At 34.6% G+C, this 26,996-nt stretch overlaps 1 protein-coding gene across 2 annotated transcripts; it reads left to right on the top strand.

Moving 5' to 3' along the window:
• The first annotated feature begins 6,725 nt into the window (after window positions 1–6,725).
• Window positions 6,726–23,648, top strand: LOC106668927 (doublesex and mab-3 related transcription factor 3, truncated-like). 2 transcript variants are annotated; one of them, XM_014398124.2, is made up of 5 exons: window positions 6,726–7,477; window positions 20,223–20,296; window positions 20,372–20,444; window positions 23,121–23,338; window positions 23,392–23,648. In XM_014398124.2, exons 1-3 carry the CDS (start codon window positions 7,021–7,023, stop codon window positions 20,378–20,380), a joined length of 540 nt encoding a protein of 179 aa, XP_014253610.1. In that variant the 5' UTR covers window positions 6,726–7,020; the 3' UTR covers window positions 20,381–20,444; window positions 23,121–23,338; window positions 23,392–23,648. The 2 variants fall into 2 exon arrangements, with proteins under 2 accessions (XP_014253610.1, XP_014253611.1); XM_014398125.2 differs by having other exon boundaries at window positions 20,241–20,296.
• The last annotated feature ends 3,348 nt before the right edge of the window (window positions 23,649–26,996 follow it).

Genomic DNA, 26,996 nt, shown 5'->3' on the forward strand with positions numbered 1-26,996 from the left:
AAACCTAGTTAGCCATTCTCCCTTATGATCTACAGTAGGGGACAATGTCATTCTTGTGACAGTAAATATATTATCAGTCAAGGAATTCAGAGTTCCTACTTTTGAGTTAAGGTAACCAACTAATATAATTTGAGTTGTTTCTAGTAATCTGAGTAGTTTATCAGTAAATTCTGTATTATTGAGGAAAATGTGTTGTTTATCTCCTGCATTTTGCTGTCGGATTTGAAGTAAAACGTTCCTAATATGTGTGGTGTTCAGTAACCGTTAGCCAATAATTTTTGGAGATCGTGAGATGCGGTCTGGTATGACGTAGGTTTTAGAAAAATATTTTCTTTATTGTGCCAACATTTCGATCTTTATTGAGATCATATTCAGGGCCTGGGATAAACATTGTTTAAATTTGACAAATACATGTAGGATTCAACAACAGTTCAAGTTGTTGTTTGTTGTTGTTCCTAATATGTATTAAAATTCTTAATGGTTAAGCAAAGTGCTAAAGACGTACTAGAGGATTAAGTCAAAGAAATATCATTACACAAAATAGGTTGCACAAAAATATTTCTGTTGAACCGGCACAGGGTCACTTACTGGGCCTGTCTCCACTCGCGGGTTTTTGAGTTATTTAAAGCGTATCGCCATTGTGCCATCTTCAGAGAGGAACTGCCCAATCCTTTTTACACTTTCCCATCCAGTCGCCTTAAACAACAATGACCTTGAGACCTCCTCGCCCTAATCCCTCATATTAAGTGCCATTTTATCTTCTTACCCGAATCCTGTCCGAACGCATACAATCCTATCAAACAAAAATCCTCTGACAAATTGTTAATCTCCTTAGTACTTCACTAATCTTACTCTCTGGTGATTAGTGACGGTTAGTCGATGATTATTCAGAAATCGTGAGATGCGGTCTGGTGTGATGTAGGTTTCAGAAAAACATTTTCTTTATCGTGCCAACGTTTCGATCTTTATTGAGATCATCTTCAGGGCCTGGGATTTACAAACATTTTTTAAATTTAACAAATACACGTAGGATGTGGAAAAAAGTGAATTTATACAATGCAAAAAATATATTTTTTATATTCAATCAAAGTATTTCTACTCACTCAAAGAGTTTGTCTTCTGTGTAATTGTGCCATTCTTGTATTGAATGTATAGTGGTTTGTAAGTTTATATTAAATAATCGTTTCTTAAAAAACTCAGTTTCTCCCATTGATACCATAACTTATAAAACTTAAAATCCTCTTTGCCACTAGGAAGAATAATGGCACCAGCCATTTTCCCTTGTATTACCTCTTGTCCTTGTATTTATATGTTATGTAATACACTCAACTCAAAGCATAAACCCATTGCTCATGCTTTTTTTTTCAAATTTCAATATTTTATTACAATCTGCAATTTTCGGTTCCAATATGTAATTTGATGAACATAATTATATTTACACCTATTTACATATTTACATTGTGGGGAGCAAATAATAAATATTATTCTCCTATTTCATTTCACTAGATAACCTTCACTACCTACCCCTCGGAAGGGAGATCCAGGGCCATTTTTCTTGATCGCCTTAATGGAATTGTAGGGATGGGTTCTGTGGGAAAGGCTTGGGAGTGATTATTGTGGAACTTGGCAAATTTTTGTGGAATTGTTTTGGGTAAATGAGATTTTAAAGCAATTGTGGAGGGTAGTATTGGAGACATAATACGGAGCATTTATAATTGATCTGAGGACTTTAGAATGAATGGATTGCAGACGTTGGATATTGGAAGGCTTAGCGGTGCCCCAAATACCGTATTCAAAATCGTTTGTAGTAGCGTTTCGTAAATTGTAAGTTTGTTTTTCATCTATAGCTAAGATTGTCGTCCTATACGTCTGTAGATTAAACCGTAATATCTATTTAGGTCTTGTAGTTTCAGTCGTATATGCCGATTCCGCGTTAAGCGCGGGGTCCAGGCGGAACCCAAGGTAACGGACCCAATCGTATTTGGGGATGGGAACGATTTTGTAATATATTGTGAGAGAAGTTTTGCTTCGGAGTGTCAATGTGGCATAGACGCACTTGCTTTTGTTAATCTCTATTTTCCATATCTACACCAATCAGCTATGCAATTGATATGTCCCTGTAGATTTCCGAAGCAGGAACGGAGTTAGAGAACAGTACAGCTGTGTCATCGGCAAAAGACGAAAGGAGGGTGGTAGATTCATTGGAAGCATATGTAGTATAAAGGATATAGAGGATTGGTCCTAGCACACAGCCCTGAGGTACACCCGCGGCCCGAGAACAGTATTCGACGTAATCTGAACCTTGTCGGATCTGAAAGGACCGCTCTGTTAAATAAGAGTGGAGGAATAAGTAGAAAGTATTTGGAAGGACACGCATTAATTTGCACAGGAGACCCTTGTGCTACACGAGGTCAAACGCTTAAAAGAAAAGCTCCTTTATAATATTCTTCGCGCTCAAGGGAGGATGAGGAGGATACGGTCTACAACGGGAAACACTTGCTGGATTGAGAAATGATGGGGGAGAAAGCTAATGATCTGGAAGAAGGTTAGTGGAGTTTCATTTTGGCAATAGTCTTTTAAGGAGAATTTTTCTAAATATTTTGGACATGATGTAGAGGATGATGTTCGAGTATTTACATGGTAAGAGAAAATGGGTAGTGCGGAATATACTATTGTAAAGGGATGTGAGGAATACAATAGCTTTTTGAGGGAATTGTACAAAATTTGGGAAGTAATTAGGTGAAAACCAGGATCTTTGAGGTTCGGCAAGCGTGACAGGATATATGACCTAAGCGGGAGTGACGGCTTTCGGGGGAGGGTCATAGGGAGGGGAGATATGAGATATTCATCAATATATCTGTTTCGTCCAAATTATTGTCAGGCTCAGATTGGAGAGTTTCGTGGAGATGTCAAGCAAATGCATCGGTTTTTTCTTGAATAGACATCGTCTCGAAGGAGGGGAAAGATGGAATGTGGTGTTTCAGGATTCTTTTCGCGACAGTCCAGGTGATTTATTAGAAGTTTGGATAGGAAGGAGTAAGAAGCATTGTTGCTGTGGATTTTTAATTCTTTGTTAGCCAAACGGGATAATTTAATCAATATTATAGGATTGGTGGTCGGAAGAATGTTATGAACTCTGCCAGTTTAGGTACAGTTTCGCAATGTGTGATGGGAGGGGTTTGGATAGTTTGGGGTTTTGAGAGGTCTGGCTAGTTGTGTCATCATTGAAGCTTGATAGCAGTGGTGAAGAGATTCACAGACTCGTCCAACTCGTCTGCGATTTGTAAAGAAATGCTGAGGTCGATGGAATTTTCTATTTGGGAACGAAAGGCGTTCTAATTTATAATTGGAATGGAAGAATTGGAATGAGGGATATGTTTAGGGGATTCGGACTATGGTCTGAGTAGGAGGGATCGTGGAGGGTTGATATTGAACTGTGGAGAGGTCCGAGGTTTTTTTAAAATGAATACGTCTATAAGATCAGGAAGGCGGTTCGGATCAGTTGTCCAAATGTGGTGTATCAGGAAAGATAGTGAAAAGGTGGAGAGAGTTAAGTGCTGAGTGAAAAGAGCGACCTCGGGAGTTGGTCACTCCGGAGCCCATTGCAAGTGTTTAGCATTGTAGTCGCAGTCGGAGAGCAATTTGGTTCAAAAGATCCAAAGAACTCTTAAATTTTGGAGAGTGTTATTATTTTATTGGATGGGCAGTATAGTGAGGCGGTGGGAATAGACGCGGAGTGAAAGCAGCAGTACATCGTAGGAAATCATTGGCATTTGTAGGAATAACGACATGTGATAGGAATGGTTAGAGATGGTGGTCAGTTTTGTATGTTTCGTATCCTGTTATGTGCAAGATTTTGGGTTTCGTCAATCGAGTTTCTATTATTCGTGCATTCCTCACTTTTCTGTCATGTAGTAGTGTTGTAAGTTTATCAGTAATTGTATACACACCGTTTGAATTCCAGAATCATTCATAGAAGAATAGGATTTGTAAATCTATCTACACCTTTTTATCGGGTAGATAAATTTACTATGGTATATAAATAATGTCTCTAATAAAATTATTTTAAATTATCTTATTAATTACGATTAATTATTAAATCATTAAAGATGTTATCTAAAGTAAGTTTGACGAAAAAAAAGTTTTGAAAGATTTGTTAGTTCCTGTCAATCTATTTTTCTTTTGGTTCTAATTTTTAGTTATAAAAAGTTAATATTTAATTGAAGATATTAGTTTATTTACTAACTACTAATTGTAGTTGCTTTAATTTTCCCTTACCTGCGTTTATGTGCTTTATTACTCTTAAACAGACAACAAACCAGCAGATGGAAATTCGATTGTATGATGTTTTTATTAATTCAATTTATATGATTAAGATGAATAAGAGATATATCAATCTATTTTTCAATCAGAAACGAAATCCCACGAGTAATAAAAACAAAAGGTTATAGTGAGAGATTGTAGCACATAGCTACTGAAAAACAGAAAACTAGCGACAAGACCACCATTGTGACCGATAAATTAAAATAATAATTTCTAAGTTAGACGTTATGAATAATTCACTAATTTCGTGGTCCGCTTGACCAATTAATATATTACAATTAATTAAGGTTTTTAGTTGAGATAAAAAAGTCAATGGCACGAGCGGGATTCGAACCCACGATCTTCGGCTAGATACGCCACTGCTCTACCACTTGAGCTATCGTGACCTCGATCCACTCGGACACCAACTTCCTATCTCAACCCCACCTTTTGAGTTTTCCCTCCTTTTTGCCATTTTTCACTTTACAAATGATTAAAACGTACTAATTGCCCAAAATAAATTTTATATAAGCACAATTGAAATTAATTGTGTGCTAAATTGTAAGTAAAATAATTAAAACGAAGCATGCATTCATGTATTTTCCCAGATGATTTCTCCAATTACGCACTTTTTGTCTTAGCCTAATACTAATTAAATTCAGTCGCACAAATAAATACATTCATGGATTGCACTCATCCTGATTATTCAGTGGTGTACTGGATACTCCTCCATCGACCTATACACCTATTAACAATCTAACCTAAATTAGGGTCGATGAGGTACTTCTATAAACTGTATATATAAGCGATGGAGACGCTATATTTCACCATCAGTCCCTCGCCGCTCACACTAATAAATACTCGCACACAACAAAACTAATAGAATTTAACTATATACAGTAAAATGCCCCCATGTCTCTAAAGCCCGGAACAGAGGACCCAGAAACTGACTGCTGTGCTCGAGAACCATTCTTAAATCTCTGCAAGGATCCAAGGTATGACAAGCTTCTTGCTCTTACTAATTGCACCAATTGTATGGGATTTTCTTGTGAAAAATTAAATCATTTAACTTTTCTTAACATAATTTGGGCTTCCAGTCATTTTCCATGAAAAGCCATGATTAATACAATAATACTTTAATCACAATTTCAGTCGTGTTGGTAATTTTTTATTATTATTACGATTGTTCTACCTTACCAATCCTCCAACCGCGGTTTTTCCTTTCCTTCATCAATTTATTCATTTTTGAAAAAAAGTAATTAAAAAAGCAATTGCGTCAATAAAATGGATATTAAATGGAGTACACTTGCTGAAATTTGCTGGTTTCTAGGTGTGGAAATAGTAGATGAAAATCATCATAGTATTTTTTAACTTTGAAAAAAAAATATGTTTTTCAAAGTTCTGGCTACTAAAACGATTATTTCATGAACGTTTACAAGTTTAGAATTGATCAGATCTTATCGGAAATTTAACGTAGTTTTCAATGGTCAACAGATTTGTTCAAAACCTTTTATTTATGGAGCTATCATTGTTTATTTGAAGTAAGGTCGTGAAATCTTAAAAAATCAGAAAAAGTGCAATAACTCCGAAACTGTTGAAATTAGGACAATAGTTAATTAGGAAATTTTTGGTTCCTTTTTGATTGTAGAATCTAGTGGCAAAGTTTGTAACACGAGTAGCCGAACACCCTGTAAATTGATTGACTTTAAAAATTATGAAAGTTTAACAATTGTTCAAAATTAATTTACATAAAGACACGGATATTAAAAATATATTTAAAAAGATAAAATTAATTAAGCAATTTAAAAAATCGTGTGGGATGATTGACATTAGAAATATTATGACTATATGTAGTGATTGGAACACATTATGATTCATTATATCAACTTTTACAAACCTAATTTTTTTAAAATATATATAAATTATAATTTATTTGTCGTAATATGCTAATAACCCTGCAGTCACCAGTTATTCCTAATCGAATCACATCTAAACTTTGATCGACGATAATTAGAGCAGCAATGAAATTAGTAGGTCAAATGTTTCGGACAATTGAAAATTGTGAATAAATCCGGAAGCCCGTGTGTGAAACGATCCGCTGCAAAACTGTTGGAAGAATCCTTTTTAATATAATTCATGACAAGGACGATGGGGAAGAAAATTGTCGCTGCCTACTTGACGATAAGTAGAAAAGTAGGTCATTAAGTGAGTGGCAACTTGGTATAATGCAAATCCGTGTCTTGGTTGACATATCGAGATGGGTGGCATTCGTGTCAGAATCGATGCACAGGTCGAGATAATTTGTAAACTTTCAATTTAAGCGGTAATATGTGAAGGGATCCTGATCGTAGTGGAGGAGGAGGAGAATTGGCTTCAATCCGTCTAGTTCGTCTTCGGACCGCTGGGCGCCCTTAGCGGTGCAATAATGCCCTTTTTCTACATCCGTCTTGCACTTGCAGTTGAACACTGCAACCATTAGGTCATCAGCCGAATTTCTTTACGAGGGGAAGTGCTCGCGTATTGTGAAAAAAAGTGCTTTTACTATTTTCCATTTCCGCCTCGAACACGAGAGAAAAGTGGGCCCACGATCGCTGTAAAATTTGCTACAGTCGATTAAAAAAAATATATATATATATAAATATATATACAATTATTTTTGTAACACGAGAGGAATTTTTCTGTAGTGTTCAAATATTTTTGGGTGTGATCCGGCCGTAAATGATCAAAACGGTGTTGGACGCTAACACGGAACGCATCATGGAGTCGGAAGAAAAAGACCATTCGACCGCGGCCAACGATGAAGACAATTCCTCTTCAAATAAAAGTTCGACTCGAAAGCGGAAGAACAAAATTGTCTATTGCAAGTTGTGCAGGAACCATAAAATTTTCAGCGAGGTCAAAGAGCACAAGGACTATTGTCACTACAAGTACTGTGATTGCATCAATTGCCTCCACACGAAGCAAGAAAGAAAAAGATTCGCGAAACGCACACGTGAGAGGAGGGCGGAAAAACTGGCGAAGCAACGAGCCGAAAAGAATCTGCCCGCAATACCCGTGATGAAGCCGAATACTAGTGACAGGCAACTTTCCATACCATCTCCCTCCTCCTCGAGTGGAACGAACCCAAATCCGGACTCGGCACCAAATTCACCGATCGCGATGTCAACTATCTCTCGTAAGTTATGCCGAATAAACCTTCTTCCTTTTCTGTTATTTTTTGTTATTGCTGCTTCTTGTTTTCTGGAAATCGATACCGTTGTCTTTACAATAGAATGTACTAAACAAACCGGAGCAACAGGTGTCGAGTTCTGGCCGGAGCCCGATTTGTTTTTAAGCCCACGTCCCGAATATAATGTTATCCTTTGAATAATCACCTTTGGACAAAATATTCCCCTTTATAAATTATATTTCTGTTGCCCGGGTTTGCACAGCACCGTAATAATACTATAAATAAGTTTCTCACATTATTCATAGGAATCCCTGGAAAATAATTGTGATTTAAAAGTCCCATCCGTACTAATTTAACGTTAAAATACCTTAGAATGCTAAAAACTAGTTTAAAACATTATAACCCCTGCTCGCGCCTCCTTGGGTTGTAGACCATAACTCAAATAAACATATAACTTCAAATCTTAATTTGGCCTGCTAGGTAGAGAGCCCTCACGCGAAATCTCTCTCTGAATTAGCCAGCTAAACGCCTGGCGTCTCTTTTTCAATTGATTTCGTTCTCTTATCGCAGGATAACTGTTGATAATAAAAACTTACTTATTTTTAACCATTATCGATTGAAATTAATAGCCACCAATGCATTTTTTACATTTCTACCCCACTTGATAAAGGCCAAACGCACAAACGTCATTTAATAATAGCAATCATCTTATAAATTAATCCAAATAAATTGTTATAGTAAATAATTTGATTAAATAGTTTATATTATTATTGAATAATTGCATCTTGTGTTTAATAAAAATAAAAGCAAAAAAACTGTGGATTTGTGGAGGAATAGATAAAACTAGTAAAAGCTATCTTGCAAGATTTATTTTCAACACTTACAACAATTAGTCGAACCTGTTCGATTAACTATGCTTGAAAATCTTTAAATAATTTATCTTCGTTGAAACTCTTCCTCGTCTGTTCGGAATGTGTGATGGGCATGGAACAACAGTCTTCACGTTATAAGATCGAACCCTTTTATTGTTAGTAAAATTGGTAAACAGTTAGCAGTATTCCGTACGACCGTGACGTCTCTTTGAATTGTGTCTTTCAATTATAATAAAAACAAAATAAAGAGCAAAAAAAAAGACAAAAAGAAGTTGTAAGTGCATTTACGCAACCGATCGATTTCTAGGGGGGTCGCTCGGTAATCTGTGAATGCAGAATCTACCTTTCGTCGCGGATTTCGAGTCATCGTTTTATTAACCCTATACATTTTTCATTGCAGTTGTTTAAATTTTTTTAAATTATTATTACTATCATTTTTCTGTTTATATTGCAAATAGAAATATATTTCCTAAATGTATTCCAATATTTTATCGTAGCATAATGTATTGTATGTCAGTTTTATTTAATCCGTATTATATTAGCTTTTTAGTTTTATCATATGTTGATTATAGTCGAAAGATTTGCCTCTGATATGGGATAATATAAAATTATCAATTGGTAATTTATTTTTCTTATTCGAGTGTCTTATATCTTATCTTTTGGGATTTAAAATCAAACATCTACATATTCATCATGTACAGCAAAAACATAATAATGGTAACTTTTTTAAATAAATGTGTTTTCGAATGCACATACGTAATTTCTTTTACAGTATAGCCACAATGAAAACAGCAATACTTCAGTAGATTTGAACATACTAGAATCGTTCGAAAAGTTAATAACTATTTAAAAATATATGATAACACTCGGAACGATGCAACAATCTTGGTTTTACACGCTCGCATGAAAAGTTAATTTTTATTTCTCCTTCCAACGATCTGTCTGCAAAAAATTTTTGATTTCGTGATTGAACGTTAATAATTTTGTATATTAATATATAATGTATGAAATTGCTTTGATTTATGGGATTTAACATAATAATTTTTTACTGGCGAACATTTTATTTTATAATTGAAGGTGGTTTACAAATCATAATTTTCAATGTCCTTGTCATTCGTCCTTGTCTAACCATTGCCCCAATCATCTTATATTGTCGTGGAGTTACCACTTCTCGTAGAATCTGAAAAAGCGGTCTTACTATGTAGCACAAATGAAATTAATTAAATTTGATAGCACTCAAGCCGTCACAAATATTCCCGATGAAATGGAATGGTTGAAATTGTAAACTATTTATATATATCATATTGTGACCAGATTGGGCAGTTGTTGGCTTTGTCGTAAGATAACCTAAAAACTAAATCAATATTTTATAATATTAACTGTAAAAATAGTACGTTTTTAAATATTTACAAATTGAAAAGTAAGTCATGATAATTAAGCCTTATACCGTTGAAGACAATCTAATATTATACACCCCCCCTTGCACATTATAACTACTGTTTTTAAACTAATAAGTAATTTGTTAACCCAGTGCTAATTAGATTTTTATACAGAGTAAGTAGTTCAAGGAGAAACAATTTAGAGGGGGGGAAATGTTGGTTGTAGAATGCAATCTTTTTATTTTTAAAATATACATAATTTTTTCTTCGACACCAACTTGGAGGGATTTGGAAAAATATATTTAGTTTAAAACTAAAGTTTAAACGTTCGCGCAAACAGCCCTAGATGGTCATATTTAAGACTCAAATTGACTTTCTATTCTATAACGAAAATCGGTTGCTTTCTTTGTTAAATTTCCGTCGAAAATTATGATATTTTTGGATCTCATGAAAGTTTTTCCTTCCTTATGCGATTATCTGTAACTTGTCCTGACAGAAGAAAACCATCTGTGTACAATTGACAAAATCTTTAAGGTTTAGAAAAGGTGAAGTGAAAACTTTTAGAGACGCTAGTGCAAAACCGACATATCCGAGTCAACCTGTCTTTTTTCTTTCTTTTATTCCTTTTTCTTTTCTTTATCTATTTTACAACTGAATAGAAAATGCAACAAGCAAAAATTATGACGTTAAAAGGATATACATACATAGCCCCAAGCACATACACAAGATTGTATGCACATGCTGGCGTGCTTGATTTGAACGGCCAACATCCAGTGAAAGTGGCCGTAATTATTCACTATGGCGTGAAATCAACAGCCAAAATGTATATCCCTTTGTTGGCGTTTTCAACAGCATACCTTAGTGTTACGGAAGTTGTACAATCAAATGGTCGGAGGCCACCTGCGCCAAGGTAGGGTTGAGCTGGACAGGTTGCGAATTGAGAGAATGCAAACACAGGAGGATAGTTTCATCAAAGTATGAGTGGTGACGTAGAATGAAACATCAACTATTGTGGGAAGGATTTTGGATTGAAGGAGTTGTCGCTTAGTTGTCCTGTACAGTTCAAGTCCGTAGGTCCAAATTAGGCCGGTTAAAGTAGTGTATAATAGGTTTTTGTTGCAATACTTTAAATCATTTGTAAAATAGTCTCTTCAGCATTTTATATCTAAGATTACAGTCAAAATATACTATCTATATACATAAGTGGGAAAATTTGCCCTCTTTTTTTTTCTTTTTTTTTTGTACCATGCTCACTGGAACCCTTTGGTCAAATTTAATTGAGCATTTTGTGTTCTTGTTGTTTAATGTTTGCGGATAACAATTGAATATTGAATATCTTTTTAGCAAAAATCACTATATTTTAAATTTCAAATGTTTTTGTTGTTTTAATCGTGTTCCATTTTTAAAGAACATATTCCCGTTTCAAGTTTATAAATTCATTTTGTTTTTCAAAATATGCAATATATACCAAAAAAAGACATTCGTATTTTGTTCCTTATTTCAACCTATGTACATGTATTTTTATCGTTATATTAATTACAGCATACTTATTTTAATGTAAACCAAATTAATCAAGATCAGAAAATTTTAAGATTTTTAAAATGTAAATTTAAATAACAAATTATTCCCTGGTTTTGCTCTTAAGTTATTAGAGGTTGTGTGAGAAAATGGGCGACCGCGAAGGTGGGAATCGAACCCTCGACCACTCTCGGCTTCTGCGGCCCTCTAAATTGAAATAATTTTTATTAAAACTCATAAATTTCTGTCATCGTTTAATTTGGCTTACATGAAAATAAGTATGTTGTAAATAATGTAACAATAAAAATACATACATATAGTTTGAAATAAACAACAAAATATAAGTGTCCTGTTTTTTGTCTTTGAGCGTATATTGCTGAATGATATAACACAAATACAAAACTCAATTATATTAATAAGACTTAGAAAATTGTAGATTTGTGAGAGACAAAAAAACGTAATTTCCAAATATATGAAAAATCCGTATTTTTGCCCATATTCGACAACCTAGCTTTAGTTTGCTAATCCTTTGTTATTTTTAAACCAATTGTTCCACGTCATAATTTTAATTTTTGTCTGGTATATCCCATCTAGGACAAATTTTTAACTTGGTTCGTCATTTTGTCAAGGCTTGTAACCACACTTTTCTTTGACCGCATTGTGTTTCATATTTACTTGTTTAAATATTTGTAATTTTTATAAACTATAATTCACTAAAGATTTTTTATATTCATTTTCTATTGATTGATATTCACAAAAATCTACACTGAAAAATAAGTTTGTCAAATTGGTTTTCAGTAATCTGTACTTTGCTTCAAACGCCATGTTTGACCGTTTCTATAAATTTCAGGTATAGACTACATTGTAAAAAAAAACCGATTTTTTCAACTAATTTTTGACATCGTAGCCCCTGAACTGAACTGAAAATCACTGTAGGTAAAAAATAATAATTAATATAAACATATCTCTTTAATCTAAGTGGAATAACAATGGAAAAATAATAATTAGAACTGATTGCTTTGTATCATATCATTTATTAACCAATTGATTTATTTCAAATGGAAAATCTTCTTATTTTACAAAAATTCAAGTTCGATCATTTTTTAAAATCCAATTCGATGGAAATTAGGTAAACGGTCTTCGAGTAACCTCTGAAGCAAGAATGAAGTGATACTAACCAAATTGTTGTTGCTGCTTAAGCTAAACACCACAGACAAGTTTTTAATGTTATTACTATTATTCAATTTTTTATTTCTAACATATTCACTTTCTTGTAGGGAAAGAACTTAGAAAATATAAGTGTGGTATTTAGTGACCTATAATTTATTTATATTAATGATTATTTGGAGATCGTGAGATGCGGTCTGGTGTGACGGAGGTTTCAGAAAAACATTTCCTTTGTCGTGTCAACGTTTCGATGTTTATTGAGATCATCTTCAGGGCCTGGGATTTATAAACATTGTTTAAATTATACAAACACATGTAAGATGTGAATATGACTTTATACATTGATGTACACAATATAGAAATTTTAGGTTTAATCAAAGTATTTGTACTCACTCAAAGTGTGTTTTCTGAGTATATATGTCATGGTTGTGTGTCGTGTTGAGAGTGTTAGTGGGATATGATTGTTTTGTGTTTATATATGTATTTTATATACATATTAATATTTATATATTTGTAATACATATATGTAAACAAAAAGACATTAATAATCTAACACTCACACAATCGTAACACATCTACACAGAAAACGCACACTTTGATTACAAATACTTTGATTAAATTTACACTTTCTACAATGTTCACATTATTGGATAAATTCATTTTTTCACATCTTACATGTATTTGTATAATTTAAACAATGTTTATAAATCCCAGGCCCTGAAGATGATCTAAATGAAGATCGAAACGTTGGCAAGATAAAGAAAATGTTTTTCTAAACTAACACCACACCAGACCGCATCTCGCTATCTCTAAATAATAAGTAGAAAATATATTAAAATTCACGATCGATCGGGCGGAATCCTTAATCTAATGGACATTGCGCAGGATTCTTCTTCGATCTCCAATGAAATAAGTATAAAAGAAAATTTTGCGTTATTGTTTGGATTTAAAACATTATGTTTATCGATTTGAAATAACAACGGCTAAATGACTGGAATGCGAATTGGAGTTGTTTAGCCCAGGCGGCGCAAAATCGATTCTTGCAGCTGTAAAGGGAAAGAGTTTGTCTTGTCCTGTGACAACCAACATTTTCTCCAATAGCATTTCCATTTCCAATAGAATAAAGTAAATTATCTTTTCATTTACGTAAAACAGTTAATAACCAATGATTTTCCAATATCAAAACGTATAATAACGTATTTATCTCAAATTAAAAGCAAGAATTTTTTAAAGTGGTGGGTATTTTAGAAAAACACATTTTTATTTTTTTGCCGAGGTTTCGACCTTTATTCGGGTCATCTTCAGGGCCTGGGTGAATTACAAAACATATGTTGATCGGAAAAAGTATAATACAGATGTAAATATAAATTTTGAACCACTATTTCCTACTCACATAAAGTGTGGTACTATTCTTGCGGTGTCATATTTGTTTCGTGTGAAATTGCTGTGAAATGTGTATTCTGCTATTTTTTATATGATTGTGACTGGGTGGGAGACGCGGTAAATCTGTAAAAATTTTCTTTGATCATAGGCGGTTACATTTGACTCAAAGGAAGTCGAGAATGGGGTTTTTCTGATCACTGAAGATGACCCGAATGAAGGTTGAAACATCGGCAAAAAAATGAAAAAGGTGATTTTCCAAAATACTGCTTTCTTGTCTGCTCCTCGCGAGCTGAACAAATTATGTAACAACAGGTCACGAAAAACACATAAAATTCAAAGAAGAATTCGCATATTTCATATTATTTAACGTTAATTTGGCAAATCCTAATGTCTTTGTTTTGTATATAAACATTGTATGAAAGCTTTTGGCCCACTGTTAGTCCAGTTTTTTCCGTATTATCTTAGCTGATAGTACACACAATGTAGGTTCGGAAGTCTGTTGTCGCCGAAAGCATCGGCAAGAATCTTTGGAACATTACTAAGACCGGGATTATTTTTAGCATGGCTTTTATACACATTAGATTTAACCTTCGTTCTGCATTCATTAAAATATTTCAATCATAGCGATTGTGTGTCATTCGATTTTGAATACGTGCAAAACTACCAACAAAACTTTGAGAGACACTGCTGATTAAGCGAATTTACACATAGTAACTATCCCACGCTTTAATATTTAGGGAGTAATAACTATCAAGCAATTACGATTTTCATTGCGTTTTTTGGATAAAATCTTAACAGCGTTCACTGGTACATTAGTTGATAATTAATGCTCTACATTAGTTTTAGATCTTTGTGTAGTAATTAAAAAAAAATTACATCAATACAAAGGGCGGTCAAAGAAACTTGAAGGATTTATCGTAATTTTCATTACCTATTTCTATAAATGTACTTAAGGGGACAATTTTGATCATGATTTTGAAGCAATACAGCAGGAAAAACCACATATATGTTACTAATTTTCAATCTCTAGATGTATTTATTTACAAAAAAATTACCAGACAAACGCTATTGTTTGGAGATTCAGGCGTAAACCTGGCTTTGTTTACTCTGAAGTTGACTGCATTGGCCAATTAATTTTTAAAAATTAAATATGTAAAAATTTTTTTTAAATTTGGTTTATTTTTTACGGGGGTTTGCTGCAAGAAAGTTTATATACTTCTGGTGTTTCTAAGGGTCTATTTGTTTCGAATTCTAGGCTATTGAGAGCGTTGCTGCCCCCTTGAACATTATGTTAAACCATATATATTTAGTGGTCGAAATTAACCGTATTTATTATTTAATTAATTATACTTTTAATCTAAGATCTCGGTTGAGATGAAAAAGCATTGCCACGAGTGGCATTCGAACCCACTTCTGACAACTGGCGTTACGATTGCTCAAGTGGTTGGTTACAGCAGCGGCGTGTTGAGCCGAACGTCCATGGGTTCGAATCCCGCTCGTAGCACTTATTTTTTCAACCAACAACTTAGACTAATAGTATAATTAATTATGTTAACCCTATAATATAACGGGAGTTCTGAACTCTTAAGTACATAGTATGTTTGCGATAACGAAAAATTTAATTGGTTCCGTAACTATTGTGTTTTCCTTATAAACTAGGTATATAATAGATTTCTAGAATCTTTAATTGTTGAATTCTTATTATTAGTATGATTGGATTACTCTTATTTCTGAACGCTCAGAAAAATCGGTTCGATTATGTTAAAATAATGTAAAGATATGTAAACAAACGTCATTATAGATGTATATGAAAACTGTCGAAAGAAAATACAATTTTGATTTTCGGGTAACATTATGTAGAAAGACAACAAAAAGGCACCTCTGTTTGCTGTTGCGATGCGTTGAAAATTTGTCATTTATTCAAAAAGTTCAGCCTTTTTTTTATTAAATGCATGTTATGGTTTCAAACATTGACAATTATTCATTAAATTCACTAATTTCGAGGTCCGCTTGACCAATTAATACATTACAATTAATTAAGGTTTTTAGTTGAGATAAAAAAGTCAATGGCACGAGCGGGATTCGAACCCACGATCTTCTGATAGATACGCCGCTGCTCTACCACTTAAACTATCGTGACCTCGATCCACTCGGACACCAACTTCCCATCTCAACCCCACCTTTTGAGTTTGAAAAATGGCAAAAAGGAGGGAAAACTCAAAAGGTGGGGTTGAGATGGGAAGTTGGTGTCCGAGTGGATCAAGGTCACGATAGCTTAAGTGGTAGAGCAGCGGCGTATCTAGCAGAAGATCATGGGTTCGAATCCCACTCGTGCCATTGACTTTTTTATCTCAACTAAATACCTTAATTAATTGTAATTGACAATTATTGTTAAAATGAAATATTCAAGTGGCTCAAATAATCTTATAAGAAAATATTTTAATATTTTATTTAAGTACACCTTGCGCGCTTTTCCCTAACTAAAACCTTATTTTGATCTCGATAAATAATTATTAATCATAATAATTAAGGTTGAGACAGGCGTTATCTTTGACGAATGTACGTATTAAAAATTTTCGATAGACATATCTTTCATTTGAAGATGTCCTGTATGTACAACCCAATTTTATTTTTTACCTCTCTATGAGATGTAAATTTTTTAGATTTTGGTCCTCAAAACCGCACGGCCGGGATAAATTTTAAATTCGTGGTCAGTTTGTCGTTTCACACTCGTGAACTTCTGTATATGAGAGGCTGTAGCCCAATTAAACTTATTTATGACTTTGGCGAGTTATCAAGTTATAAGCCGAGGTGAAAACTTCAAGCTCTCCCCGTCTTTATTATTTTTGTTCTATGCCAATTCTACATCCAGTATTAAATTATACCAAGTGTGGACCGTGTAGATAGATATAAGAAAAGATGAACCAAGTTGACGGTTTCTCGTTGGAATAAACTTTTTTCTAAATAAATATCTTTTGAGAGGTATTAATAAAATATTTTACATCTTACAAATGTGAGTATGTATCTCGAAAAACGAATGTGCACTCTGCCCGTGTTATTTAAGTTTTAAATTTAATAATCAAACGATTTTTCTTTTATTTCAAATTGACACGACAAATTCAGAAAAAAATTGTTTCTTTATTTACTAAAATGAAAGCTTAAATTATTTTGTTTTGTTTTTTGTCCTCACACACAATTCCCTATATTTGTATTTATATTATATTGTTTTCAAATGTAACACAATTCTAATAACTCTGTCAATTCCACACATACTCTCTATCAAGGCGTAATTGAACTTTTAACTGTTAATTGAATCCTCAGCAATTATTTTCCTCATTTTTTTAAATGTTTGTCAGACAATATAAACCATTACGTTTGTGATTAATTTTGCAATTGTATTGTTAATTGAGAAAGAAATATGATTTGGAAGTTAGTTGAATTATTACATTTTTCACAACAATTCAATCATTTGGACAATCAAACAAAAATTGCTTACGATCTTTAGGAAATATTATACTGAGAGACAAAAAAGTGATCATCCTTATCTCTTAGACAATCCTCCGTTGATTATTTTACAACAATATTTGGTCCTTTATAAAGTATTAGAGTTAAATAAAACATTGATCAAATTTCCCACTTGCGTTTACAATTGGATTTTGTAAATAAATCTTTGAACAGTTAATCTCGTCTGTAATACTTATTTCTAACGTTCGGTAGCTTGTTGTTAATTCTATAGCCGTAAGTTTCACATATAACAAAAACTAGTCTTTCTGAATGTCCATGACTTGTCCAACAGAAAAATCATGAATAATTTTTAACATTTGCCGTTTCAAAGCTTAAAAAATCAACACAAATCTTCCACTTGTGTTTATAATTGGATTTTGTAAATAAATCTTTCCATAGTCAATCTCTTCTTTGTTGGTTTTTCGTTGGTTCGATTTTTTCAAGTTGTACCATTTTTAAGTTTTAAATTTCTTTGAGTTTTAGTGGTTTTATGTGACAGAGATTCGGCTAGAATCATACCATTGTTGGAAGATGGACGAAGTAAAGCGTATGTATCCAGGATGCTTAACATTCCCAGAACAACTGTCCGAAGTGTCTTCCATAGCTATTGGAAGATACTGGAAGCACTACTCAAGAAGGCATAGATCAGGTCGCTATCGTGTTACATTTCAGAGAGAGGATCGTTTTATTGTTTCCAATGTACTCCGTCATCGACATTATACCTCTGTTGCGATCATGCAACGACATCAACGAGATAAAAATGTTGATGTCACTTTGCCCACTGTAAGGCGAAGACTTTCAGCAGCTGGATTAAATGCGAGAAGGCCTGACACAGGTCAAGAAATTCTGACAAGGCACAGAACAGCTCGATTAAGTTATATAAAAAATCACATCAATTGGTCTGAGCAAGATTGTACTAAAATCTTGTTTGCGGATGAGTCACGGTTTTGTTTGAAGTCTTCTGGGAGAGGGTTTGGCGAAGAATAGGAGAGCCCTTTTCACTGCGAAAAAGCTATGGAGGTGGTGGTGTTATGGTTTGGGCAGGCATTTGTATGGATGGTCGCACAAACTTGACTTTCAACAAGGGCTCCCTAACAGCTGCGTGATACATTGAAGATGTGTTCCTTATATATCACTAATTGGCGACGGTTTTATTTTTATGAATGACAATGCAAGGCCCCAAACAGCTAGGATCATTGGTGACTACCGCGCTGTAATGCAATCAATGTTTGGAGTGCTACCAAGTAGCCCTCACTTAAAGCTTATCGAACACCATTGGGATTAGTTGTCAAAGAGGGTAAAAAGTCGCCCAGTCATGCCAGAGAATTTGCAGGAATTAGGAATGGCGCTGTTGGAGGAGTACGAAAATATTCCACGGCACAACATTCAAAACCTCATAAAATCGATGCCACGTCGAATGCAAGCGGTAATCAACGCAAGAGGGTGAATTACTCCGTACTGAATTCAATATTTTCTTCATTGTTTCCATAGCAACATTTTTGGTAAAATTATTTTACTTAGCTTAATTTTTTATTTAGTTATATACAATATTTTAAAAGTATTTATTATTAAACATTTTTTTAAAAAAGGTGGCCATTTTTTTACCTCTCAGTGTATTTACAGTCTTTATTTATTATTTTTAGCAGTTATCCATCCAATAAGCAATAGAAAACATGTATTTAAATATTAAAGCTGTTAGTTGATGCACATTTTATTGAAATTATGTAACCACTAATTCAATAAGCTGGGTTTGGGTTACCTTTCTGGAATTTGGCTGGATTTCCTTTATTATTATTAATATTTGTTGTTCTGTTTTACGACCTCATAACTGGCATAAAACAAGATTTGACGAGATGGGGCAAACATAAAATACTCTTCTGCAGCGGATTTGATTTGAAAACAGAGTATCAAAAAGGCATTGAGTACAAAAGAATTCATTTATACATGTTTTCAGTTTAATGGTTTGGTGGAAATTTTGATTTATAATAGGATCCGTTGAACAAGTTTTGGCGATTTCATTATTATTTAAGTATTTGCTAACCAGCCAGATTGTAATGTTATAACGATTAGATTTTATTCTGAACTATAAATTTGGTCATCTCAGCTGTTTTACGATCTTTTGGAACGATATTTCATATTTTGAGGCGGAGAATAATAAGTTATAAAGTATCATATTCATACAACTGGAGTAACATACATTAGTACATTTGCAACTGAATTTATTTTCTAAATTGAAAGGCAAAATTTTTATAAACATTAAAAATGGTTATTATTAGAAGAACAAAATACATAACAACAGAGGTTGAAAAACATTACAGGTACTATAGTTTAATGATTGGTCGCAAGTGTTAATGACATCTAATTATTTCAAGTTAAGTTTCAAATTAACTAATTATTTCATTTGGTAAAAAGTTTGTAAAGAAAACATTCCATGTGTTGTTGTAAAGTTCATTAATAATTTTTCTTTTTAAAAAGAGGACTTCTTTTTTCAGTATTAAAAGTATCGATCACTTTTGCACACACGAACACTCTGGATCAAGGTTTGATCTTGAAGAAAAAAGGCAAATTCAGTTGTTACTGCCAAGTTTAACAGTACTCAATACTGTTATCAACAAGTCTTTGGCAATGTTAGGACTGAGTCGGTCTTCAAGGAAATTTGAGTTCGCCTCAGTAAAATATAAAAAAATATTGAAATATGCCAACCTGTAGTCATATGCAAGAAGCCTTGCCTTTATGAGGAATTTAAAATAAACCGAAAGCTTGGCAGTAAGAACTGAGTTTGCTTTTTTCTCAAGAGCGTACCCTGATCCAGTATGTTCGTGAAAAAGAGGACTTACAACCTAGTGTGGCGTTTTGTCTGAATAAATGGGGCGTTCACATACGCCAAAGAGTTCAGATAAATAAATACAAATTCATATAAGTTTTCAGCTGTCGTATCTTTAATAGGAATAGCGACAATCAATATACCTTACCTCAACCAGAACGCAGCAACACTGTTCAAGGTAACCATGAATTCTGTATTTACTTATTTATTTATTTGTAACTGACGTGTTTAATTTAGACGTTACTCTTTCCAGATTTTTTAGATCACAAATGCTCTTAGAAACTATTGACTGCTCGGGCGAGTACCTGGCATATTCTATTTTTAAGGTAAGTAATTGTCTAAAGCAGTTGAAAAAACCCAATGAATAAAATCCTTTACCCTGTTTAGGCGGATGTTAGAAGAATAGAATAGAATGTTTATTCAAAATATTTATAACAGTTTGAACATATTTACTTAGGAGTGCTAATTTATACTATAACTTCCTTCTTCAGAATTTTTTAAAAATGTGTTACAACAAGACAAAAGAAAATTTAATTTAAGGGTAAAAAGAAAGATCCTAAGCCGTAGGCAAGATTTGAACTAAAGTGTTCTTCACTCTCCCATGCCTGTACACTAAGTTCAAGACATAGTCCCCATTTTGTCGAACTGATTACTGCTTAACTCACACTTCTTAAAGAAATTCTTTATGAGACGTTTTATGTGGTATACAACCTAATCCTTGGTTGCGGCGTGATGTGATCACCAACTGTAAAAACATATTTTGTATAAAGATGTTAGAAGAAACGACGGGAATCGTGTGGTATCATACACAGCTGAACATTAATTTTTCAACATTTTTCTGAATTTGATAAATCTTGAATGAAGTTACGCTTGAGAAAGTTCAATTAGGGTGCGCAAATTGAAATGTTTCATTAAACATTTTTTAATGCAAATTGTTACAATTAGCCTCATTCTTAGTGTGCATGCTTAAGTATATTGGAGTTACCCACAAATATTGTTTTTGTCTAATGTTGGTTACTATAACAACTTATTAACGAATTATACTAAACTAAATTAGTATAAAATTTATAGTATTTAAATATTTTCTTCTCAGGATGTGTTGATTTTTCCAATTTACATATAAATAAAAGGATAGTGTGCTTATTTTTGTTTTTGTCTATTTTTATTAACCTACTGTATAAATTATTCGGAAAATTTCTGAATAATTTCTACTAACGGTCACTAATCACCACACATTTCTACTGTAAAAAAAACATTGCAATATTGAAATAACTAAATCAGTTTTTTGTTGATAACACTTGGCTCTGTTTACATGGGGAAGTTATAGTGATCATTCCTATATGGTGCACATCACAAAACCGATTCGATATATATCGTGGGAACTTTCTTTTCAGACTTCCGGATGGTTTATAATGAAATTTGGAAGAAAATTGTCAGATTCCTCTTTGAGGTCTGCGGGTTAACGAACCGTTTCCGATCATCTTTAATGATCATCAGTCAATAGCTGAAGATTGCGAAATGCCGAAACGCGTCTGACAATTATAAACAGCTTGGATAGGATAATAGAGAACCGTCGGGGGATATCTGTCAGAAATTACGCACCATACCTCCGCCAGGGAAGTCTGGGACAGGGTCAGAGCCCTCTCTGGCCGATCCAAACCTCCGTCGGTCCTGATCTTAACCACATATCATGGGAGCGTGAAAGAAGCTTCGGAGGTGTCCGAAGAACTGGCGCGGCATTTTGCCGTGGTATCCAGCTCCCAAGCCTACTCCGATAGCTTTCGGCAAAGAAAGACCGAGGCGGAACGCATGACAATCGACTTCGACGGCGGAACAAGTGAAGCGTACAGCGAGCCCCTGACGATGGGAGAGTTCGAGTCTGCGTTGGGGCGCACCCGGAATTCAAGCCCCGGGTGTGACGGTATCCCATATGAGATGCTTCACCACCTTCCCCAGGGTGTGAAGCGTCGCTTGTTGGACCTTTTCAACAACATATGGGAATCAGGCTCGTACCCCGATCGTTGGCGAGAGGCGCTCATCATACCTATCCTTAAAGAGGGTAGGGATCCAAGCTTGGCTTCGAGTTACAGACCGATTTCGCTGACAACCTGCTTGAGTAAGATCCTGGAGTCCATTGTAAATGGTCGGTTGACCTGGTACCTTGAGACGAAGGGATTTTACAGCCAGTATCAGGCGGGATTCCGTAGACATCGCTCTGCGGTAGATCATGCATGTCTTCTCGAGGGCGACCTTCAGGACACGTTCCTGAACAGAGAACACGCTCTGGCTGTGGACTTCGACCTTGAGAAGGGTATGATACGTCGTGGATATACTACGGAAGTGTTACGATTTTAGTCTGAGAGGTCAGTTGCCGAGGTTTCTCCGGGGTTTCTTGGAGAACCGCAGGTTCTGAGTCGGGCTGGGAACCGTGCTCTCTGGGGATCACGTTCAAAACAACGGCATCCCCCAGGGTTCGGTGATGAGCGTTGCGCTTTTCTTAGTGACGGTGAACGGCATTACTGACGGCATCCCTCCGAAGATAAAAAGGATGCTTTTTGTCGACGACCTCTGCTTCTACCATTCCGGTAAGGATTTGGCGGAGGTCGGCGGCAGGGATGCAGTCAGCGATAGACGTTGTGGCTGCGAGAGTCGAGGAAACAGGCTTCTCCTTCTCCTGGTCGAAGACGGTGGGCGTACACTTTTGCAGACTAAGGAGGGCCGATAGGGCTTGCTGGGCGATTAATTTTTTTACAAATCTTACTCTAAATTAATTTGATTAAGATGGCAGGAATGAAAAGGAGCTTTAAAAAGAAAAAAAAAACAATCAACAAAATGGCAAAATGTTAGTATATTAGAATGACAGGAATTTATAGGATTAACATTGCAGAAAATCAATAAGCAAGAACGATGGCAACACAAACCTCACCGTTGATCCCAGTTCACATCATGATTTAACTATTAGACGTATAGATGTAAGAGATTTATCAATACATTTTTTTCAGATCAACAGTGATGATGGATTCCTTTTCCAGAGTAGCGAGTTTGAAGGCTTGAAATTGGTGGCTATTGAAAATATCAAAGAAATCAACGATACAAATCTAGACCTTTACTGTCCAACATGCCTAGTCGAATACCAGTGTGGACGTTCCTGAAGTTCTTATAACCCAACTATGCTAAAATAAGTTCATCTCCTGCGCACTCACCTCGGTGGATAAATATTGTATGTATTTTTTTTTTCTTAAGTATTGATATGATCATCTTTTATTTTTATAGTGACCAAGAACTAAAAGTGTAAATGGTTAGAAAGCAGAAACATACGCAAGAGTTCCTAAAGCAACAGAAAACTGAAACGTGTATGATATAATATCTATATATCTCCTGTCTGAAAAAAAAGTGAAAAGAAAATTCATCCTCGAGGAACATAAAGCCAAGATGCTTCAAGTTAAAAAAAAAAATAAATAAAATAAAATAAACGAGGCTCGTATAGATGTTTTTGCAATGCAAAATAAATAAAGTAATAAAAATGAAAAAGCCAAAAAGTTGAAAATAAATTTAATTGAAATATATATATAATTTTTTAAATAATTGTATTTAATGTATAACTCTTTTACTATAGTATAAGTTATAATAGTTGTGAACATAAGTACCTACTCTTTAAAAAGTGTTTAATATTGATGTTAATTCATAAAATTAAGAAAAAGAAGAAGAAAGTAACTTTTATTCTGGGGCTTAGGAAGTAAGGATTGGAGAAAGGGCTGGGATCCAAACACTATATCGTTAGGTCCTCTTGGATTGATGTGATAGATAATTTGAAGTTCATGAATGAAAAGGATAGATAGATTTGAAGTCAAACGAGTTGAAGTGTCAGGGGTAGCGTGGGGGCGCGATGGGGTGTTATGAGACATTTCGTTTACTGTTTACAACAATTTATTGTACCTACTAACTGAATTTGGGAAAAAACGAGTTTACCACGATCCATTATGATGATTATGGAGTTTTCTCTTTTACAACACATCCTCCCTTAGATGAAATATTTGTGCAAAAAGTAACTTTTTACATGATATTTTACCTTAGGTTTCGGGTAGGACTAGCCTTTTTACCATTCATGTTCGGTTTGAGTATCTGTAATTGCAACAGTTCCAGTTTTAACTAATTCTAATGTCCGTTTATTTCTACAATAATGTTTTAGAAAAATTATTATAATAAGAACTAAAATACCGATAATAAGGTTAATTAACTAGTCATGATGATAGTCGTGAATATTTGTATTCCAATTTTCATCCTCAAGAAGTTCATCCATGCTCTTACCTCAGTTTTCATTAGTCGAGTTGGTGTAAAAATAAATATTAGGTAGTTTATTACTTAACATTGCTGCTTTTTGGATTGGTACTTCTATGTGCAGATTAAGTGAATTGTTCGGACCATTAACCGTGTCCCTGCCTTATTCATCCGGTCATGATTTCAATAGATTAATTTTTCACGCGACTGATCGGTTCGATTTTTACAATATCACTTTTATTCAAACATTCCTTGTATTTTAATTTTCGCCATTTATTAATTTTATTACAAATTTCTTGCAATAGTTGCATTTAACCTTAATAAGTATGAACAGGCTCTGTTTTTATTTCACAAACTGAATTTTTAAAATCATTTAAATATCTGCACTCAAAAGCTTTAAGACCATATTTCTTACAATTAGTAGAAAAATTCTTATTGTCTATTCGATAGAGAAAACCTTTTTCTTGTTAAAGTGCATAATTTAAGGCTTCATTTAGATCATTAAAACGACAAGCTTTAATATTATCAATTTAATTGGATCACGCAAACCATTTATAAACGCCTTTAGGGCAATTATTAATGGCAAAACTCAATAATTTTATGTGTATTTATTTCTGACCTTTTTATGTTGTACAATTAAGCATCCAGAATTCTAAGTTTAATTTTGAATTTCGAATCATTTGTGACAATTTACAGCAATCTCCTACGACAGACGTATTTAATTCCATATCGTATATACTTTCATAAATATGGTTCTTTGACGTGCACAAAATTGTAAAATAAAGTATTTAGGGGAGTACTCGTATTTAATTCTTGTATTTCTTTAATTGAGTTTGTGCAACGAATGCTTCAGACTTGCGGTATTCGCAGAATGCTATTGCCGCCGAACATTTGCCAAGTCTCGAGTCTCGGCATTCGCCAAATAGAGTGCCTATGTACATTCGGGGTGTTTGTACAACCAGTCAGTATGTGTGGAAACAGCGAGTACGTATTTGCGAAGTGCCGTGCGAAGTCCTCAACTTACTATCAGCGAGATGAGCAACATTGAAACTGTCATTGCTGCTGCTACGGTTACTGTTTTCTGTAATGGCTACAAACTCAGTCACAGGATACTGTTGCCCCATCTTATTTTTGATCTGTTTCCACGCATCGAAAACCTCGTTCCGATTTTTGGGATTCGGAAGAGGAGCGTTCCAAATTATTGGTTCAGCTTGATCGAGGACACACAAGACTGTTATGCTGGGCCAATGTTGTTCTTTCACTAGTTAGGAATCGTTTATCGCTGAAAAATAAATAGCAGTAAATAAAAGAATACACTTACTGATGATTGATGATTACAGTTGATTCCCGAATGTATGGATGCTTTGAGTTTGTCTACTTCCCGAATATTTGTGCACTTTGAAGAGGACAAGGAAACTGACAATTATCCGAGCAAGGCGAGCACCGAATATTGTTGCTCGGCGAATAAACGAGTACTAGTCGGGATTCGGCGAACCTTTGCTCGACATTCAACGAATTCCGCAGGTGCCACCTCACGTGTGATACGTGAATCGTTCAAATGACTTAACAATTCGTCCACTCTATTTGTATATTATTTAATACTTTCTTCGAATGTGTGTTTTACTTTTATAAGCTCTAATTGTCTTTCTTCAAATTGATTTTCCAACTCATTTTTTCTTTCCTCTTAATCTTCTAAGTTTCTGTATTTAATAACAGCTTCGTAACCTTTATCAACGAGTATAACTTTCACAATGGCGAAAAAATTATTTTTCTCGTCTGCACAATTTTGATTAATTGTACTTTTTATCTAAGGCCAGTTTAGTTGAAAAAGTTAGTGCCACGGGTGGGATTCGAACCCAAGACCTTCGACTAATATGCCGCTGCTCTAACGACTTCACCTATCGTTACTTCGATCCACTAGCTTTTTATCACAACCAAGACCTCAGATAAAATGTACAATTAATTAAAATAATTATGACTACTCATATTGTACCATACTATGTGTGACGAGCGGTTTCCCCGAGCGCGGCTCGCGGCTCGCGGTTCGCGGATCGTTCGGGTACCATCGCTCGCTAGGGCGTTCCGAGGGGGCAGTGAGCTACTCCACTCTAAGCCCGTCAAGCCTTTTTGGGGTAAGATGTGTCAGGTTGCCCGGGCTCGACGGGTGAACACCTTTTCTTATTTACTGCTAGTTCAGGCCAAGGAGGTTTGGGGAAAAGACACAAGAGTTCGGACCAAACAATCCAAGTCCCTTTATTGTTGTGACTAAACAATTCCCAATATGTACAAACAAAAATAGTGTATAATTCAGAGATAACCCTATTACTGGACAATTATTTCTAGATACTTATAACTAGTGCTCTTATTTTCTATAACTAACTCTTACTACTAGGGGCTTAATTATTGGGATAGCCGTATTAAAAGTAGCCGAAACCGCCCAACTGTTCTCAAAATCTCCCGCCAAACAATTGACAAAAGTTTGTATTCACAGGATCCCGACGTTTAGTCGGCGCGGTTTCTACGAACTATGTTGCTTCGACGTCTCTCTCGACGTTCCTCCAGGCGTCTCTTTCGACGTTCCTTCCGGCGTCTCTCTCGAC

Source organism: Cimex lectularius, unplaced genomic scaffold, assembly GCF_000648675.2.
Source record: "Cimex lectularius strain Harlan isolate CLEC.00 unplaced genomic scaffold, Clec_2.1 scaffold376, whole genome shotgun sequence".
In the NCBI taxonomy this organism is placed as follows: Eukaryota; Metazoa; Arthropoda; class Insecta; order Hemiptera; family Cimicidae; genus Cimex; species Cimex lectularius.